The sequence below is a fragment of the Raphanus sativus genome, unplaced genomic scaffold, assembly GCF_000801105.2.
Source record: "Raphanus sativus cultivar WK10039 unplaced genomic scaffold, ASM80110v3 Scaffold0401, whole genome shotgun sequence".
Classification (NCBI taxonomy): domain Eukaryota; kingdom Viridiplantae; phylum Streptophyta; class Magnoliopsida; order Brassicales; family Brassicaceae; genus Raphanus; species Raphanus sativus.
In genome coordinates this window covers 1-19,202 of record NW_026615720.1, presented here as the reverse complement: position 1 = coordinate 19,202, position 19,202 = coordinate 1, and the positions used below count along the sequence as shown (strand labels likewise).

The 19,202-nt window shown below is 33.8% G+C and overlaps 5 protein-coding genes across 5 annotated transcripts; 1 reads left to right on the top strand and 4 right to left on the bottom strand.

Annotated features, from left to right (window-relative positions):
- Positions 1-23: 23 nt before the first annotated feature.
- Positions 24-1,245, top strand: LOC108810667 (uncharacterized protein At3g28850-like). The gene has a single exon (XM_018582772.2). It carries the CDS (start codon positions 176-178, stop codon positions 1,175-1,177), a length of 1,002 nt encoding a protein of 333 aa, XP_018438274.2. The 5' UTR covers positions 24-175; the 3' UTR covers positions 1,178-1,245.
- A 284-nt stretch (positions 1,246-1,529) lies between these two features.
- Positions 1,530-2,076, bottom strand: LOC130502044 (uncharacterized). Its single transcript, XM_056996865.1, has 2 exons — positions 2,022-2,076; positions 1,530-1,969 (listed from the first exon to the last, which is right to left on the bottom strand). The coding sequence occupies exons 1-2, from the start codon at positions 2,074-2,076 to the stop codon at positions 1,530-1,532; spliced, it is 495 nt and encodes a 164-aa protein (XP_056852845.1).
- Positions 2,077-6,189: 4,113 nt separating this feature from the next.
- LOC108810257 (transcription factor PRE5) lies at positions 6,190-6,916 on the bottom strand. The gene is made up of 2 exons (XM_018582380.2): positions 6,644-6,916; positions 6,190-6,446 (listed from the first exon to the last, which is right to left on the bottom strand). The coding sequence occupies exons 1-2, from the start codon at positions 6,767-6,769 to the stop codon at positions 6,294-6,296; spliced, it is 279 nt and encodes a 92-aa protein (XP_018437882.1). The 5' UTR covers positions 6,770-6,916; the 3' UTR covers positions 6,190-6,293.
- A 7,338-nt stretch (positions 6,917-14,254) lies between these two features.
- On the bottom strand, positions 14,255-15,087 carry LOC130502043 (uncharacterized). Its single transcript, XM_056996864.1, has 2 exons — positions 14,501-15,087; positions 14,255-14,425 (listed from the first exon to the last, which is right to left on the bottom strand). The coding sequence occupies exons 1-2, from the start codon at positions 14,839-14,841 to the stop codon at positions 14,281-14,283; spliced, it is 486 nt and encodes a 161-aa protein (XP_056852844.1). The 5' UTR covers positions 14,842-15,087; the 3' UTR covers positions 14,255-14,280.
- A 1,149-nt stretch (positions 15,088-16,236) lies between these two features.
- On the bottom strand, positions 16,237-17,918 carry LOC130502042 (uncharacterized). Its single transcript, XM_056996863.1, has 4 exons — positions 17,863-17,918; positions 17,226-17,768; positions 17,037-17,136; positions 16,237-16,949 (listed from the first exon to the last, which is right to left on the bottom strand). The coding sequence occupies exons 2-4, from the start codon at positions 17,636-17,638 to the stop codon at positions 16,278-16,280; spliced, it is 1,185 nt and encodes a 394-aa protein (XP_056852843.1). The 5' UTR covers positions 17,639-17,768; positions 17,863-17,918; the 3' UTR covers positions 16,237-16,277.
- Between the last annotated feature and the right edge of the window lie 1,284 nt (positions 17,919-19,202).

Here is a 19,202-nt window from a genome sequence, read left to right as displayed (position 1 = left end):
CAGATGTCCATGTCCTTGATTTAATACAGCATTTGATTTTGTTCATTTTCTTTCTCGTATTGGCTTTTATTCATTATCCTCTGTTTTGGTCCAGTCCTCTGCTTTGGTCAAATCCTCTGTTTTCGTTATGATCTAAAAAATCCTCTGTTTTGGTCAGATCCTCTGTATTTTCATTATGGGCTGTGCGAGCTCCAAGCACCGTAAACGTTGCCTCCACTGCCGGCAAGGATATTCTCCGGTGGACACGCCAAGTAGCAACTCGGTGCACCGCCCACCGCAACAATCCGAAGACATGGTGGCTCTCGGTTCCTCCACCCTCGGATCTCTCAAGCTCTGCTACTCCTCTTTCGGACATAGCCGCATACACTTGGCAGATATCACAGGGAAACTTGTCGCCGACCAATCTGGAGAGAACCGACAAGAAGATGGAGACAAGGAAAAGCAAGCTAAGCTTATGGAAGCTAAAGTATGGTCGAGTATGATGAACGAGAAGATCCCCAAGATTGTCCCCAAGACTCCAATCTTGACGCCTCCTGGAGAGCCAGAAACGATCAACACGTGGGAGATGATGGATGGACTTGAAGATTCCATTAGCTCTCTTCCATCACCTAATCACGTTAGGAGCTTCTCGTTTGATGTTGCTCGCCATGGTGATTGTGAACGTCCCAAGGAGAATGGTAATGTGATACTCTACTTCACAAGCCTTAGAGGTGTAAGGAAGACATATGAAGAAAGCTGTGATGTCCGGATTATACTAAAAAGCCTCGGGGTTAGGGTGGATGAGCGTGATGTATCAATGCATTCGAGTTACAAAGACGAGCTCAAGGAGTTACTAGAGGGTAAATTCAATAATGGTGTTGGGATCACCTTGCCTAGAGTTTTCTTGGGGAGGAAGTATCTTGGGGGAGCAGAGGAGATTCGGAAGTTGAATGAAGATGGGAAGCTCGAGAAGGTTTTAGAAGGGTGTGACAGGGTTGAAGAGAATAAAAATGGTAATGGGAAAGAATGTGAGGCTTGTGGAGATATAAGGTTTGTGCCATGTGAGAGATGCTCAGGGAGCTGCAAAGTGTACAATGAAGATGGTGAAAGTGTAAAGGAAGATAGAGAGCATGGTTTTCAAACATGTCCTGATTGTAATGAGAATGGACTCGTTAGATGTCCTGTTTGTTGTGATTAGCTGTTTGAATATACACACCAAAGAGAACCTTGCTCTTCATTTTGTTTGTTTTAACTCAAGTTTGTGTGTTGACTGCTTTAGGGTTTTCTTGCCTCTAGAGATTTTATTGTACATATATAAAGAGGTTTTTGATTGTGATTAGCCTAATTATGATAAAGGTTGTAATTCAAATGTAAACCGTCCCTAAGCATAGACAAGTGAAGAATTGGCAAATAATTTCTAAAACTTTAAGAAATAATTACATGAAAAAAAAATCCTAAAAAGGTTTTAAATTTTTTATTAAATTTTTACATGCATCCTTACTTTTAAAGTTTTGATTATAGAGATAAAACTTCAAAAGAAAGATTATGTTTCATCTTGAAGCAAACCATCTTCCCATAGAATCATCAAATCTCTTTCTTCCCATCATCTTCATTGTAGAGATTCTATTTCTCACAAGTTTGTCAATGTAGCTTTGCATCTGCACCACTGTCTGAGATGTTTCACCATGTCTCCTTCGGTTACGTTCTCGCCAAACCGGATGGACGGTTGCTTGGAAAGTATAAAGAAGCAGAAATAGTGGTAACTTGTCATGACGCCTATCCACCACCAGCTCCACGATCGTAGACCAGCTGTTGGAGTAACATGAACCGAGCAGTTTTGAGAATAACCCATGCCAGACGTCGCTGGAAACACAACGTTCAAAAGTTAAATGATCAAGGGTCTCCATCACCGTATTGCAAAAAGTACAAGCCGAGTTAGCCTGCTGATTCCATTTGATCATCCTATCACCAGTTGAGATCCGGTTGTGAACTGCAATTCATGTAACAAGAGAGTATTTAGGAGTTGCCAAAGCAAACCATACCCCTTGACACCAGTCGCACGTAGTGGAGACGGTCCGGATTGAGAGCCACGTACATCGAGTGCTAATTAAACTGTTCAGATATGCATCACCACTAACTTTCCAGAGTCTGACATCGTCCAGTGCTGTTAGACCTCTTGCACGAAGTTTAAGAACCTCGTATTCAATCTGGTTGTCAGCTTATGCCGTCTCTGTCTATATGTTAGCACGGCAAGCTCCACTGTTGAGTTCAGACCAACCCCCAAATCAATACATCCCTTGACTCCAGTGATGTTTATCAACTTGCCTAGCGGGCACCAGACGTCAAACCAGAAAGATGTGTCAGCCCCGCTTTGAACCTCCACCTTTACAAATTTTTTTATACTCCCTCTGTTTCAAAATAGTTGATGTTTTGGTTAATTCACAAGAATTAAGACATACACTTTTACCTAGAATGTATCATTTAAAATATAAATAAAAACTAATTCAACCAATCATCAAAAGAACTATAAAAACATCATTGGCTACACAATCTTCAATGAACTAAAACTAATATAAAAATACCAAAACATCATGTATTTTGAAACATCAAAACTCTTCAGAACATCATCTAATGAAATTAATTGATATTAAAAAGTGTGTCGTTGTATATTCTTAAATGTACATTCATGCTTTACATTTTGTTAGATTTGTGTAGTTTAAAGTTTTTTTTTTGGGTCAAAATGTAGTTTAGTTTAGTTTAAAGTTTAAGAACTTAAATTTAAAGTTCAATTTTAGTTTTTTATAAGTTCGGGTTAGTTTTGTTAAGTCGGTCCATATAAAAATTCATCATATTATATCCAAATGAAATGTCGTATAATCAAAATCAAACAAACAAATACATCATTTAATGGGCAATAAATGGCATCATTATTATTATCTTAATTTTTACCCTACTGCCATAATGTGCCATTTACCTAACATACTCTATACATTGTACTAAAAAAATTATGAATCTCTCGTCAAAGTAATAATTCTTCATGTAAATAATATTAACTAGACCCGCACAACCGTGCGGATGATTATTTTCATTTTATACATATATATATTTGATTTACACGATTAGTGGTATATTATTTAAAAATTTTACCATATTACTAATAATTTAATATAATATTTTCAAACACAACAATTTCATAGTTTGCATGTAATAGTTTAATTTATTTGTTTCAAATTATTAGTGATATCTTTCTTATAAAAACATGAACACTAAGTAAAACCTTACATTACATGATATTTACGACAAATTATGTTCACTTTAATATAATCTAAGTTTGGTCATACATATATGTTAACCGAATTATTTGTATGAATTAAATATTTGACCTAATAACCTATATTAAGTGTAGTTTATAAATTGTCTGCTTCATTTAAATTATTAAACCGGAAATTGTAATGTATTATGTATTTTGTCCTTTTAAATCTATTTTCTCTTATTATCTATGTTTTTGAGGTTTTTCTTATATTGTTTATAGGTTATATTGTTTATAGGTGATTTAGACTTTTCTACTTCGAAAGTATTGGATTATTTAAAATAAATTTTCAATGTTTAACTTTTATTTGCAATTCTTCATCTATCATACATCACATTATATAATTAACACTTAAACTTACAATTACATTTGATAAAAACACACCGGAAATAAAAAATTTCACATGAATTTATTTTTAATTCATTCATCTGTCATTTCTGTTGATGACATTAATTGGTACAATACTTATTGCATTTTCAAAATTACACTTGACAGAAGAAACAAAAACAATTACATTAATTAATAGTATATGAATATGATCTACATAAAAATGAGCTTGATTATCTTTTTGTAAAACAAAACAGTCATATAGTTCTATTATTGAAATATAAAACTAAAGATGCTACTATATTTAATAACAGAAACTAAATGCATTTTTAAATTAGCATTTGTAAACCGATCATTTATATTATAGCATATTGTCAATAGTACGTACACAATTCTGAATTAGAAAATCTTAAAAATATTAGTTAAAATAATATCACATAGTTAATTCAAATAGTACATGAGCTTAATATAATTACATAATTTTTAGATACATAAGGGGTTTATTTTAGTAAAATAAAATAAAATATACATTTATATTTAAAATAATTATGAAACTAATTAAATATTTAAAAGGTTTGTTTAAGTGAAAAATGAAATATACATTTATATTTTAAATAAATAAATATGAAAGTAATTACATATTTTAAAATGTTTGTTTTAATGAAAAATAAAATATATATTATTGTAAATAAAAATAATAAAAAGATTTTGTTCAGATGTAATTCAGAGAAAATTTAGAAATATCTATTTGAGTTTTTTAAAATAATTAAAATATTTCAAATATGTATACAATAATTTACTTAAGTAATTTTCTAAAGAATAATCTAAATTAAAAAATCACACATGAAATAAGTCATGATTTTTTTTAATATAATAGATAATAATATTTTTTCATGTAATGGACATTTCTAACACAAACGTGGCATGGCTTTTGGCTCCAGAGGATACTCATGTTCCTGCTGGCTTTGTGTGTCTATGTTTGTATCTCAAAACTGCATCCCACCTCTGTATTTCTTTCTTGAAGTTTCCAGTGTGAAAAAAAACAACGTAGTAACGTGGCAGCCGAGGAACCAAAGTTTTCGAAATAGATTTGTCGGGCATTCATCTCCACGAACCACGCATGCCTATTTGGTTGAATATAGTTTAATGACAAACCTATCAATTCATTACTTCGTCAACGTCAAAGGCATTTGTAGACGCAGTAAAGCCGGTGTTCACCAAATAAATAACAAAACTCACATATTGTAGAAGTAATGAATTTTTATTTTCTTTATTATACAGTTTTTTAAATTGTACTGTATATTTAATAAGATATGGATAAATACCAATTAGGGAAAATTTGGAAAAATACATTTGTATGACATTTTTTTTTGAAAACTACACTTTGGTTTTATTTTTTTGAAAACTACACTTCTGTGTAAATAAAATGACTAAATTATCCAATCTTGAAATCTATAATTATCTAAAAAATAAAGAATGCCTTCACCTACATATCTTGAAATCTATAATCAACAACAACCCAGGAACATAAAATTTATTTATTCTTAACCCAGGTAAAAGATTCGATGCTGAGAAATGGTCTACAGACTATGGAATATGGATTATACATGGCAGTAGTAAGGTAGGCTGGTATTTGTAGGTGTTCACGGAGTGCTTTTCTCTGCTTAAATCTTTGGAATCTATTTTGACTATTGGGGCAATGGTTTATTTTCTTTCATCGAGGGTAGAAGACTTCGTAGGATCTAATGGTATATATCCTTCTTTGACAATTTTAGCTTGTCGTGGTTCATGGTTGTGGTTGGTCATGGGAAAATCATATTTTTGATTTTTAATTTACAGCGTTTTTTGTTTGCCGGTTAGTGTAGTTGTGTTTAAAGTTGGATTGTTCTATATATGCAAAGAACAATAAAAGAAATAAAAATCTTTAAAATAAATAACAATCCAACTTTTACCCAACCTAAATTTGGTGATTCATTAATATGGCTTGATAGAGAATGAATTAAGAAAATGTATATGTTGGGTGAACGGGGATCGTTTTATGTGAGGAATGTTATTGTGCAACTTTTTTTGAAAGATTTTTAAAATTATTTGCAGACATAAACTTTTAATTATTTTTTTACGATTTCAAGTGTTATATTATAATGGTGATAATAATATTGTTGAATTTGTACTTTAGTTATTAGAACAAATAATTTTAGTTAAGATATGGACAAAAGTGTCTTATCACATTTACTAAAGTGTAGTTTTCAAAAAATAAAAATTGAAATGCATATTTCAAATTTTGAATTATAAATAGGGTATTTTACAAATTATCCCTACCAATTATCCATTAGAAAAACCAAGATAGTAATAATGGATTATTCATTATATTTATATATCCTTTCTTCAGTCTTTAACTGACACAATCGAGTTTAAACACCACAGTGTCCAATATTTTGAGAAGTGATCAGATTTTTGTCCTTCAAAGCCCTACCATTGTTTATGTAAATAGATAACACATATATTTCGGAGATTATTGAATAGGAATTAGTGTAATTGCTAGACCAAAATTCTTTTTTTTTTGTCACAAGCTGGACCAAAATTCAGAAGTTTATAATATATATATTAAGGACAATCACGATTACATATATAATAAATATATATTGTAAAAGTTATAAGAAGTACATATATTGGAAGGTTACATGAGCAAACTTCTAATGACGGAAGCTTCATGGCTATCTTCATCAACGGAGTCGAGGAGCTGCGACAAACGTTCACTGAGATTATCAACTTCTCGATGCAGCTTTCTTATGTAGCTGTATGTCTCTTGAAGTACCTTCGATGCTGACACCTAATATATTATTAAGAGATGACATCAGACCACATACATACATGCACGGACATCACTCAATCATGCTTTCTATAGTTTCATTTGATCATAAAAGAAAACAAAAATGTTGTCTGGAGTCAAAAGTTTCGAATTTAATCTTCTTACAGAAGTACTACATAAACTATGAAAAGAAATGCATGTTATGCCATATAGTATACCTTATCAGAACGGCGCCGTTCGCGAATCTCTGGCAAAAGCTGACAAAGCTGACTAACAAGGTCGATCATCTGGTCATCGGAAATCCTTAGAGCACTGGAAGATTGCCTTGATCTCCTGTTAGACATTTTCTTGTAGGTTCTCTTTTACTTTTTGATTAGTATAACACTACAATTAGTGTTGTAAGAAAATAACCCTTAAGTTGTGTGCTTTCTCTTTGTCTCTGGATTGAACAAGTAAATAAGAGATGGATATAGAAAAAGAAAGGTGATGTTAATAAGGCTGAAAAAGAGGGGAGCTATATATTAGTAGAAATAGAGGGTTCGTATTTATCCCACAAGTTTTGTATTGCGTTGAAGATGTAAAAGAAGGAAGAGGAAAGCAACCAGAAGAGAAGAAACGAGGAGATGCAAGAAAGTATTTCGGTGTATAGAGACACTTATAGATATAAGGAAATTGAGAAAGTGATAAGAGAATATAAAGAGGTCAAGGACCACAGGAGAGTGAGAGCAATAAACCTAGACAATGATGTAATGGGAGAGAAAGAGACTTGGTAACTTCTAACCAAAATCACTTAAAACTAAATACATTTATTATATCTCATCTACTCCCTCTGTTTTTTAAAGATCCATGTTCTAGGAAAAAAAATTATTTTAAAAAGATACATTTTTTACTTTTTCAATGTATTATTTAATGAAAATCTGTTAACTTCAAGAAAATTAATTGTGTTTATTGAATTTTTATTGGTTAAAGATTATGGAAAATTGTTATTCACAAAAATCAATGCATTTTTAATTGATTTCTTAATATATGTGAAAAGTCTAGAATATGTATCTTTAAAAAACAGAGGGAGTATATAAATATACCTAGAGTGTAAATGTGAAATGAATATATGAGATTCAGTGTGAAATGGATATGTAATTTATTTCTATTTTTGTTAATGTTATGCAATATTATTCAGTGGTTTTGTTCTATTAGTCAAGATATATAATAGATGACCACAAAAGTCAAGATGAATAATATAAGTAGTTATTACAAATCAACTTCGAAGGGAGTCGGAAAAAACGACCATCCAATTAACCGGAGAAACATCAAGACTAAATTACGACAAAGCAAGAAACAAGAAAAACTGAAAGCAGAAAAGAAGATCGAGTTGTGGGCAGAAGACTGGGGGACTGAGGCCTCCAACCCCAACTGGTGGAATGCCGATCTGAGTATCTGTATGGAAATACGTAGGTCCAAATATGGCTGTAATTACTTAATAAGAAATATGTCATATCTGTATTTATTTGTTAATAACATATTTAGAAAACTACCGTTCTTCTCTATGTTTCATAATAAGCGTAATTCTAATTTTTATTTTTGTTACATAAAAAGTGTTATTTATAATTTCAATGTAAATTATATTCTTTTCGGCTAAAAATTAATTGTAAACTAAACTGATTTTATGAATAATTTTATTTATCTCAAATACTATTGATCATAGAGATGTAATTATTAACAATTTATATAAATTTCCTTCACATTCTTAATATTTCTATCACTTTTTAATATGTGTTAAAAAATATCAAAGAAAAATTTATTTAGAAACGGAGAGAATATAATAATAAGTGAAACCATTGTTTAATATAATTATGTTGAATAATGGAGTTCTGTTCGTATTTTAAAATGGAGAAAGAGACGAAAATAACTGTGTGTTCCCAAAGCTGGTGTTGACATTGAAGTTGGATTTAAGTGAAGTGTTCCATATTGAGCTAACAATGTGGCCCTCTGTGTGCATGTCACTAAAAGGCAATACCATGTGATGACATAGACTCTATTTTCATTACAATTACTAGTTATTTATCCCACTTTGGATTAATATTAATAACTAGAGCCAGTGAACAATCCAGAAAGTTCATATGTTCATCATCTTCAAAAATAAAGATTGAACATATCTTCCATTCAAGACTATAAAACTTTATATGTTAAAAAGGACAATAAAAGTTTGTCATGTCAACATACACATACAAACATATTAATATATATTGTTTTTTAAAACAAAAATCATAAAAATCAGTTATGATTTAGGAAACAAAATATTAACCATCGCCGTTAAAGCGTTGACTGGTTATGATGTAAAATTTGGGACGTTGTTTGTTTTCAGTTTCCGCTATATCCAATTGCTGAAGTATATTACATCAAAAACAGAACCAAGCGTGGACTTGTTTCGGAAATGCACTTGATTACCCCCATAAAAGTAGCCATGATAAGTTCGTCTGCTTCCTAAATCCTAATTTAAGTACTCCTATGTTTCGGAAGCTTGGGATTTAGTAAACTTGATGGTAGACGGCTTATACATGTCCCATGTGGTTGCTTAAGATCTTGGATTTTGTCATCTTAAATTCTTAACTATGATTAAATATGGGGACACAAGGTATATATATTGTAAAGGCTTTCAACATAATTTATATAACATACAAAGGTATTATAAAATTTAATCAACTGAACATTGTTTTCATACACAAGCTCAAGGTGTTGTGATTTACATTCCCAACATATTTACAAAATTACTATTTCAAAGTTGAAATGAAGAGATTGGTGTGTTTAGCTCATAGTAATTAATCTTCTAGCTTGAAATTTGTCCATGGACTTTTAAATATATTTAGAAGTTTCAGGTTTTTCCCTTCTATGAAACAGAAATTGAGAAAAAACACACAAAAAATGTTAAATTTTGAATTATTTATTCAGAACGACAGGTGAGAAACATATTCTCTTAATTGAATCTGAACCATGACATAGCTTGATGAGAGAAACATGCCAATCAATATTTTTTTGTTCCTACGTGCCAATCAATATTTTAGACTTTTTAGTACTAATTATTTATTTACGGTAATTCATGAGGACACCAAAGTATGCACTGCAATTTTTAAAAGTATTATTGCGTAAGCGTCACATCACATCGTTTATTTTTATACTAATATGATTGTTTTATTCTCTAATTTAATGAAATTCTTTAAGTGTTAAATAAGAAAGTTATGTTCTAACTGATTTTCAATTGTTATATATAGATAACCACAACATTAAATTACATGGAGGATATGTTAATCTTTTTTTTTAACGCTTGTATTTCATTCATAAATGTTTTTACAATACTGAATCAAACAGACCAGCAACAAAACATAAAAGAAAAGATACCAGTAGGCACCGTGAATTAACCCCATACACATGTGGGATATGTTAATCTAGGCATCCAAATGGTGATAGCAGTAAAATTAACATCGAGCAAGCACAATATGCAGAATGGATAGAATACACATTGTAGTTTTGGAATATATTGTTACTTTTTGTTGACCAAATTAAATCAGAGACTAACTCACCATAAATATACAATTAGCGGCGGATTAATTTTGAAATTTGTTTTTGTTGGGAACATGGGAATTTTTCGGTTGCAAGAATGAAACTTTTTTCTTACATTAAAATGTGCTGCAAACAGCTAAGGAAAATAAAACTTATTTTTTCTTCAACAGTGTGCTGCAAACAGCTAAGAATATGAAAACCGCATGCGGATTACTATCTTGTTTGAATGACTTCATCAATATATAACACCTTTGATGTTGAAAAGAAAATTGGTCAACAAATACTCATATACATATGTTTCCATTGCAACGTGATTAACGGATTAACATAGTTTAGAACCCATTTGTATTCATCGACAACAAAGATCATCAAAAACCACTCGTATATCTATCATGTTTTTTTTTTTTCATTCTGTGTATTTATATAATCAACTAATTGCAAAGGGAGAAATAACATGTTAGTCCATGTGGGTTTCACGTACTAAATGTTTGGTCTCTTAGGCTCCACAATGCTTCTATGTCCAACGATCCATTTTGATTTTTCCTATCAGTTTTGATACATTCAAACATAATGTAACAAAATAACATTTTCAACTTAACTTTAAAAGAAAACATTTTAAATTTTAAATTTATTAGAGCATCTCCAACCCATTGATATATTCACCTCCAAATGTTATAATAGAGTAAAAAGTGCTCCAATCCATTGCTATTATATCCATTTCTATAATAGAGAAATGCTATTTTTTCTTCTATAAATAAAGGAAAAAATAGAATTCCTCTATTATAGAGGCATACTTTTTTTATTTCAAAATAGTTCTTTTATTTTTTAACTTTTATAATTACATCAAAAATAATTATTTTTATAAAAAATATAGTTTTTATAAACATAAAATGACACTTTTTATTTACCTAACAATCTTTTTAGTAAAGCTTTTGTTTAAACAAAATTATAACTGTATGAAAATCTTATAAAATTAAAATTGAATAGGGTTGATTTGCAACTTTTAAAAATAAAAGGTACTTGTTATAAAATAAAAATAGAATCTTGTGAAAATATTCTTTTCTAGAGGTAAAAATAGAGGAATATATTGGAGAGAAACACATTTCTATTTTAGAGATTCTCTATTTTAGAGGTAGAAATAGAGAAACAAGTCTCTATTTTAGTAAATCATAAAAAAGCAGTCCGCAATAATTGAACTTTCCAGAATATTTATTTATATAATTTGAATTTCGTATAGTTATGTTTACGCTGCGTAATCAACGTCGTAGTTTAAGTTTACGAGTTAACTAAAAATGCGTAATAATAATAGTAAACAGCATGCGATATAGTGATTTCAACGAGTCATGTATACGTCTCGACTTTCTTATAGGTAGAATACTGTAAATGCGATCGCTAAAGAATGTTTTGTAGAAATGATATTATGCCCCGACAGAATACTTAATGATACTTAATGATGTTTATGCACACTTCACCTACCTATAGCTTCACTCTCAAACCGATAGGTTAATGATTGCTATAGCTCCTGCATACTGGCTTTCCTTTCGCAATGTTGAACGTAACAAACTTTAAATAATAAAATACTTTACACACATTCAACGAGCTAAGGGCATCTCCAACCCAACTCCATTTTTTACTCCAAAATGGAGTAAAAATGAATATGGAGTAACATATGCTCCAACCCAACTCCATATCTCACTCCATTTTGAAGTTTACTCCATAAATGGAGTAATCTATTTTTTGTTTGTTCATGACTCCATTATAGAGTGAAAAATAGAGTAGGGTTGGAGCAATTTTACTCCATATTCACTTTTACTCTATTTTGAAGGAAAAAATGGAGTTTTACATTGGAGATGCTCTAAGAGAGTACTATTGTAGTTCAGTGTGATTCTAACAGTTAAATTAAAAAAATAAACAAATAGGTTGTTAACGAAAAAAAAAGAAAAAAAAAGAAAAGAAAATGCAGAGTATCAAACGCTCAAAAATGAAAAGCAATATTTGCACCAAAAAAAAATGAAAAGCAATATTTTACCAAAACAATCTTAAAAAAGAGTGTATCCTCCAATAAAATTGAAAGGTGTGAAAAAACTAGAAATGGAACCATTTAGGTTTCGCATGAACTAAGAATAGGAGATGAATGAATCTAAGCTATTAGGGATTTATGGTTTATATGTATATTTTGGATATTTTGAATATCAATTTGGGTTTCAGGTATTATTTGATCGGATTCGGGTTTGGATATCTAATATTTTCTGACTTAGTATTTGTTCAAATATTTTTATAGATCAGATCGGACTCACGTTCAGGTTTCTCAAATCAGGTTTAGATAGGGTTTTTTATATATATATATATATATTTATTACTATTAACTCAATACGATATATTTTTATCTGTCACTATTCTGAATCTTGATAATAGCAATATACTAATGTACAAATCACGTATTAGTGGTTTGGTGGTAAGAGGACGGACCACACTTTACACTACAAGAAAACACGATTTTAACGACGACCATTTTCCTCGTTAAATCGTCGTAAATACGTCTTTACGACGATTTAGCGAGGAAACGCATATCGTCGTTAAAGTTTGGTCGTAATGGATATTTAATCGCCATTTCGTCGTAAAAGTACGAGGGACCCATTTCGTCGTAAAAGGAAGGTTAATATTTCGTCGTAAAGAACACGTAGATTTCCACGTAAAGTGGACGCTATATTTCCACGTAAAAGACACGTAATATTTCCTCGTAAAATACATGTAAACTATCCTTGTAAGAAAAACGTAAATAATACTCGTAAAGTAAACGTAAATAATACACGTAAAGTAGACGTAAACTTTCGTCGTAAAGGGAACGTAGAATCTGACACGTAGATTCGTCGTAAGATTTCGTCGTTCTTTACACGTCCACTTACTCGTCAATTCCTCGTGAGTTAACGAGGAATTTGCTTCGATTTTTATAACTAATTTATTTTTTAAATTTAAATTTTAATATTATAGAAAATAATTATTTCAAAAATATTAGAAATATAAATAATTACTAATGCGAAAATATTAAAAATTTGGAATAAATTAAAACCGAAAATATTATATAAATAAAAGTTTAGAATTTTAATATTAATACATAGAAAAAAAAACTAAGTCGGACCGGGGCGGTGGATCGTTTCCCGGTAGAGGTCTTCACTCCTCCTCTGTAGTTCCTCCTCTTGCTGCTGAGTACGAGAAGGCTCGGGAACCGGGTTCCGTCGTCGCATATCCGCCAACAACTCCTCCCATTGGGGATTTCCAGAAGATATAACTTCCAGAAATCCCTCCACTCCACCCATACGAGCTTGGAATGATTGGCGCGTAGATTCCAACTCCGTCTGCGTCGACGCCAACTGAGTCCGCGTCGAGTGTAACTCCGAACGCAGCTCAGTGACTTCGTCGGCTCGTCTCTGACCATAAGACGATGTCGCTCTTGGGACATCGTTGACGGAACCGATTCCCAACGTACGTCCCTTTTTCTTAGGGACGACCTACAAAGAAAAAATAAAGTTTAATGTTAATAATTTTAAAAAATAGATTAAAAGTAGATTAAAAGGTAAAATTTTTACCTCCTCGTAAATCTGATCCACTTCTTGAATGGATAATACGACCGGTATTCCATCGGGAGATTGCTGGGTCAGCTGGGTTTGGCGGTCTTCAATCCGAGCAACGACATCATTGTAGATTTGCTCGGACCTCGGATCCACAAATACCCCCGCCTTGGTCTTGTGGGTCCTCTCGTAAAGCTCTTTAAGAGACGGGAGTTGTCCCGTCTCTTTGGCCTGAAAATATTTAAAATTTAAAAAGTTAGAATCAATATACATATATAAGTACATATTAATTATTAAAATATTTAATATGAAAAAAATTAGAAATTAATTACCATTTCCAAGCGGACACGGGCATGGGGTTTTTGACCCGTACAGTGAAGCATCGGGCCGTTGCCGTGCTCGTCTTTGGTGTTACGAGAGGCGGAGCAGGAGTTGGAGATCGCAATGGATGATGGCAGCTCCCAGTAACGGATGAGACCATCGTAGACATCCTTGGTCAGCTCAGCGGGTTGCCCGTCCTTGTAACCCTTGTAGATCCAGTCCTCCTTCCAGTTGCCTACGGTGTCCAACAACCGCTTCTTCGCCTTTGCGGTGAACTCCCGTTTCACGTCCTCATGAACCCCGATGGACCAATGGTATCTTTGCTGCATTTTTAAACCCAAAAAAAATAATTATTAGTTAAAAACTATTAACGAAATAAAAGTTAATAATAAAAATTAAACATAAAATAATTATTTTAAAAAACTTACAGCAAACATCTTGAACCACGTGTTTCTAACGTGGTGCGGCGTCTTTTTCCAGTTTGGGTGAGCCTCTGAGAAGTATCCTTTGATGATATCGGATACGCTCGTAGCGACAGAATTGTCGACCCCAAACCTGAAAAAACAAAGTTAAAATATTAAAAAAAATATTAATAATTTTAAAAATATTTAAATAAAAAAAATTACGTACCACAGAGTCCCCTCTGGTCGGTCGGGGTCTAAAACCGGTAAACCGGCTCGGCCTGGTTGAGCGAGAAGATCCTCAACCGTGTACCGAGCAAAAGGAGCGGTCGGCGGCACCCGCAACTCCGGATGAATGTATCCGGGTGCAACCGGATCTGGAACCGCCTGAGGTGCAGCAGGTGGGGGTGGTGCACCAGATGGAGGAACCGGTGGTGGCTGTGACTGAGACTCCGGGACAATCTCCGGGATGGAGGAACCGGGAGCTGAAGATGATGATCCAGCAGCAGGATCACCACAGAACATCTGACTGTAGTGGGGGGTTTTCTTCTGCTTGTTCTTTCTAACCATCTGAAAAAAAATTCAGATTGTTAGAAAAAACAAGTAGAAGAAATCAAACTAATCAAAATTCTCTACACTAACCACCTAATCAACTATAAACCTATCTAAATTCACTAAACTAAACCACCTAATTCTAGAGAGAGATTAGAGAGAACCTTGGGAGGTGTAGGAGAGGAAATTGGGACGAAATGAAGTGGCTGGTTCTCGCGGGTATATATAAGATTACATAGGGACGTAAAGTCCTCGTAAATTTACGACGAAACAGCAAGGCCCGTGTCATTATTTACGACGATTTTGCAAGGCCCGTCTTTTTAACTTTACGACGAAATTGCAAGGCCCGTGTTTTTTGTTCACGTGGATATTACGACGAAACCGTGGATTTAGCATTTGTTTTTTACATTCCCTAAACCCTAAACCCAAATTCCTAATTTTTATTATTTTTTTAATCATGAAATTTTAATTATATAGGTTTAATTTATTTTTTAAGTGAATCGAAACCGTATATATATAGATTGAGGTTTGGGGTTTAGGGTATAGGGATTTCATAAAAACATGTTAATTCCTCGTAAACAAGCGTGGTTATTACGACGAAAAAAGAAACAATCCTTGCTAATTCCACGTAAGCAAGTTTCGTCGTAAAGACCTCGCAAGCTTACGTGGAATTAGCAAGGATAGTTTCTTTTTTCGTCGTAAAGGACACGTTAATTACGAGTTTTTAACGAGGTTATTTTGTAAATCCCTAAACCCCTAACCCTTTACCCTAAATCCCTAAATCCCTAAACCCCTATCCCATTACTAGTAACATCTATATGTGTTAAGTTAATTTAATCAAGAAATTTTAAATATGCATGTTTATTAAGTCTTCTTGAGTGAATTGAGTTTAGCAATGTAAACCTTATATATGATTCACTTATAAGTTAAGGAAGTTTTGGTTAATTTTGGGTTTGATGTTTTAAATTCTTAATTTTTTTAATCATACAATGTTAATTATACAGGTTTATTGTGTCTGCTAAGTGAAAACATATATAGATTGAGGTTTGGGGTTTGGGGTTTAGAGTTTTAGGGATTTAAACACGAAACTCGTTAAATCAACGTAAATTAACGAGGTCTTTACGACGAAACAGCTAAAAGGCTTGTTATTTCCACGTAAGCTGATTTCGTCGTAAACACCACGCACGCTTACGTGGAATTTGCAAGGCCCGTGTTTATTTTTAACGTGTGCTTTACGACGAAATCAGCTTACGTGGATTTTGCAAGGCCCGTGTTTTTCTTTACGAGGAATTAACGTCGATAACCTTAAAATCCCTAAAAATGTAAACCACAAACACCAAACCTCAAACATCCTTTAACTTATAACTCAATCTCAAACACCAAACCCCATACCCTAAACCCCAAATGCATTAATCAAGTCTGAAAATAAATAATATTTTTAAAAAATTACATCATCATTCAGATACATCATCATTCTCTTCAACACTAGAAACATCATCACTTTCATTAAACTCGTCCTCAACAGCATCGTCAGTGGTATCGTCGGGAAGATCTTCATACTCATGATTATGCGGATCAATGAGTAGGATGTCTTCCATTTGTTGTTCAGGTTCTTCGACTTCATTGATGTGTTCTTCTTGCAAAGGTGGTTCTTCTCCACCGATTATTCGTCCACGGGGTGTAACTTTGATAACAGCTAACCAACTTATTCCAGATTCTCGCAACCTCGGGTATGGTAGGAAGCTAACTTGGTCTGCTTGCGAAGCTAATATGAAAGGCTCGAATTTGTTGTACCTCCGTCCACCATTGACAGCAACTACACCGAATTTGTTAAATCGAACACCTCTGTTGACCACGGGGTCGAACCAGTCACATTTGAATATGACGCATTTCAGCTTCAATAACCCAGGGAATTCCACTTCAATAATCTCCTGCAAGATCCCGTAGAAATCGGTTTCGCCTTTCACACAAATTCCATAATTGCTGGTCGCCCGGTGTTTACCATACTCGTACGTATGAAAAGTAAAGCCTCGTGAGAAATACATTGGTGATGTGGTGACCTTTGCAAGTGGACCCTGAACTAATTCGTGAAACCATATGGGATAATCTGGATCCTCATATTCAACCTGCAAAATTAAATTAAAGAGAACATTGAAACAAACGTCTTTCGTTACACCCCGTGGACGAAACAAATATCGGATTGGAGTAAATACCTGACTCTTCAACCATTTAATAAAGTGTCGATCTTTCCTTTTATCTACCTCACTTGTGGATATACCTGGGATAGCTTCTTGGACTTGACTAACAAATAGGCTGTAAAATGCACATATTTTATTAGTTATATCATCATTTGAAAAATATATTTTAATTACAATTAGTTTAGAACTTTCCATATATGTTACCTTTCAAAATAGCGCATAAATGGATCCTCACAATTAAGTAGAATGTAAGTGTGTGCACTATGGGCGTCTTCATCACTCGACCACCAAACCTCTTTCGTTTTCCCACCCATTCGCCCAATCTGGCTAAAGATATCCGGAACACCAGCAACTGCATATGTTGGGGCAACACCACCATCATCATATCTTCTTGGAGCTCTTTGTCGGGTCCGTACATTAGGTGCAAAGTAGTACGATGTGAAGTGAGATGTTTCTTCCGTCAAACTTCCAGCAATTATAGAACCTTCAACCTTTGCGAGGTTTTTTGCCTTTCCCTTCAAATATTTCATGGCCCGCTCATACTGATACATCCATCCATAATGTACTGGTCCTCGAAGCAATGCCTCATACGGGAGGTGGACAGCTAAATGCTCCATGACGTCAAAAATGAGGGAGGAAATATCATCTCCAAGTTGCACAATAAGATCGGAATGTTCTCGTGAAGTTGTTCTACGACATCCTCTTTAAGAGTGCGAGTGCTCAAGTCCCTGAAAAATGCTCCAATGGCTTTGTATATTCCAAAAACAATTAAGCAAATTATTAGTGCATATTTTTGAAAAATAAATTAAAAAATTAATTAGTGTGAGTAATAATATATTACCTGCAAGTGCTTCATGTACTTTTGTTGGAAGTAGCTCCGCAAATGCAAAGGGAAGTAGTCTTTGCATAAGACATGACAATCATGACTCTTCATCCCGGAGAACTTTTGGCCCTTTTCAACACATCTAGAGAGGTTTGAAACATACCCATCAGGAAACTTCACTGCTGATGCAACCCAGTTGAACAAGACCGACTTTTGTTCTGAAGACAATCTGAATACCGGTACAGGAACTTGTCCATTGCTTTTTATATGTAACTCGGGTCTTGAGCAAATATCAGGCAAGTCCAACCTCGATTTTTGATTGTCTTTTGTCTTCCCTGGAACATTCAATATTGTATTCATGATGTTCTCAAAAAAATTCTTCTCAATATGCATCACATCTAGGTTGTGGCGCAAAAGAAGATCCTTCCAATACGGCAACTCCCAAAATATACTCTTCTTGTGCCAGTTGTGCTGAACTCCATAATAATCAGGCATATTACGGGAACATGCCAATTACCACCACAACGAACTGTTTCTTGAGCTCCGTAGTAATCGATTTGCTGTTCAATTTGTTCTCCAGTTAAATACGGAGGAGGAGTGTCTCTCACAACCCTTTTCTGCCTAAACAATTTCGTTTCTTCGATAAGGATGATTAATGGGAAGAAATCGCGGTGACAATCGAACCAACTTGTCTTCCTACCGTTCTTCAGCTGAAATGCATCTGTCGTTCCATTACAATATGGACAAGATAATCTCCCATGTGTAGTCCACCCAGACAACATCCATAAGCAGGAAAGTCACTTATGGTCCACAAAAGCATCGCTCGCATCGTAAATTTGTCTTCGTTGAGCAGTCGTACGTCCTCACCCCTGTTGACACAAATCTTTCAACTCTTTTATCAGTGGCTGTAGAAAGACATCCAGAGACCTTTTTGGATGGTTCGGACCAGGTATTAATATGGTCAAGAACAGAAACTCCCGTTGCATGCACATATCTGGAGGCAGGTTGTATGGCGTCATAAAGACTGGCCACAATGAATATTGTCTCCCTGACATACCGAGGGACTAAATCCGTCCGTGCATAATCCCATATACACATTTCGGCTATTGCTAGCGAATTGTGGATATATTTTGTTAAAATGTTTCCAAGCTCTTGCATCTGATGGATGAGTCATCTCACCATCCGTCTGAGTATGCTCGGCATGCCATCTCATTTTTCCAGCAGTCTCCCAGATTGGTACAATCTTTTCAATCTGTCGGTAATTGGTAGGTACCACATCCTTTGGTACGGTACCCTATTACGTCCTCGTCCTTGCGGTTTGAACCATCGTGGCTCTTGCAGAATCGACACTCTTCTAA

Coding starts and splice junctions, on each gene's coding strand:
- LOC108810667 (XM_018582772.2), top strand. CDS start 176: ATGGGCTGTGCGAGCTCCAAGCACCGTAAACGTTGCCTCCACTGCCGG.
- LOC130502044 (XM_056996865.1), bottom strand. CDS start 2,076: ATGTACGTGGCTCTCAATCCGGACCGTCTCCACTACGTGCGACTGGTG. Junction 1,970..2,021: donor CGTGCGACTGGTGTCAAGGG/GTATGGTTTGCT, acceptor CATGAATTGCAG/TTCACAACCGGATCTCAACT.
- LOC108810257 (XM_018582380.2), bottom strand. CDS start 6,769: ATGTCTAACAGGAGATCAAGGCAATCTTCCAGTGCTCTAAGGATTTCC. Junction 6,447..6,643: donor AACGGCGCCGTTCTGATAAG/GTATACTATATG, acceptor ATAATATATTAG/GTGTCAGCATCGAAGGTACT.
- LOC130502043 (XM_056996864.1), bottom strand. CDS start 14,841: ATGGTTAGAAAGAACAAGCAGAAGAAAACCCCCCACTACAGTCAGATG. Junction 14,426..14,500: donor CGACCAGAGGGGACTCTGTG/GTACGTAATTTT, acceptor TTGTTTTTTCAG/GTTTGGGGTCGACAATTCTG.
- LOC130502042 (XM_056996863.1), bottom strand. CDS start 17,638: ATGGAGCATTTAGCTGTCCACCTCCCGTATGAGGCATTGCTTCGAGGA. Junction 17,137..17,225: donor TTTATGCGCTATTTTGAAAG/GTAACATATATG, acceptor TGCATTTTACAG/CCTATTTGTTAGTCAAGTCC. Junction 16,950..17,036: donor TTAAATGGTTGAAGAGTCAG/GTATTTACTCCA, acceptor TTAATTTTGCAG/GTTGAATATGAGGATCCAGA.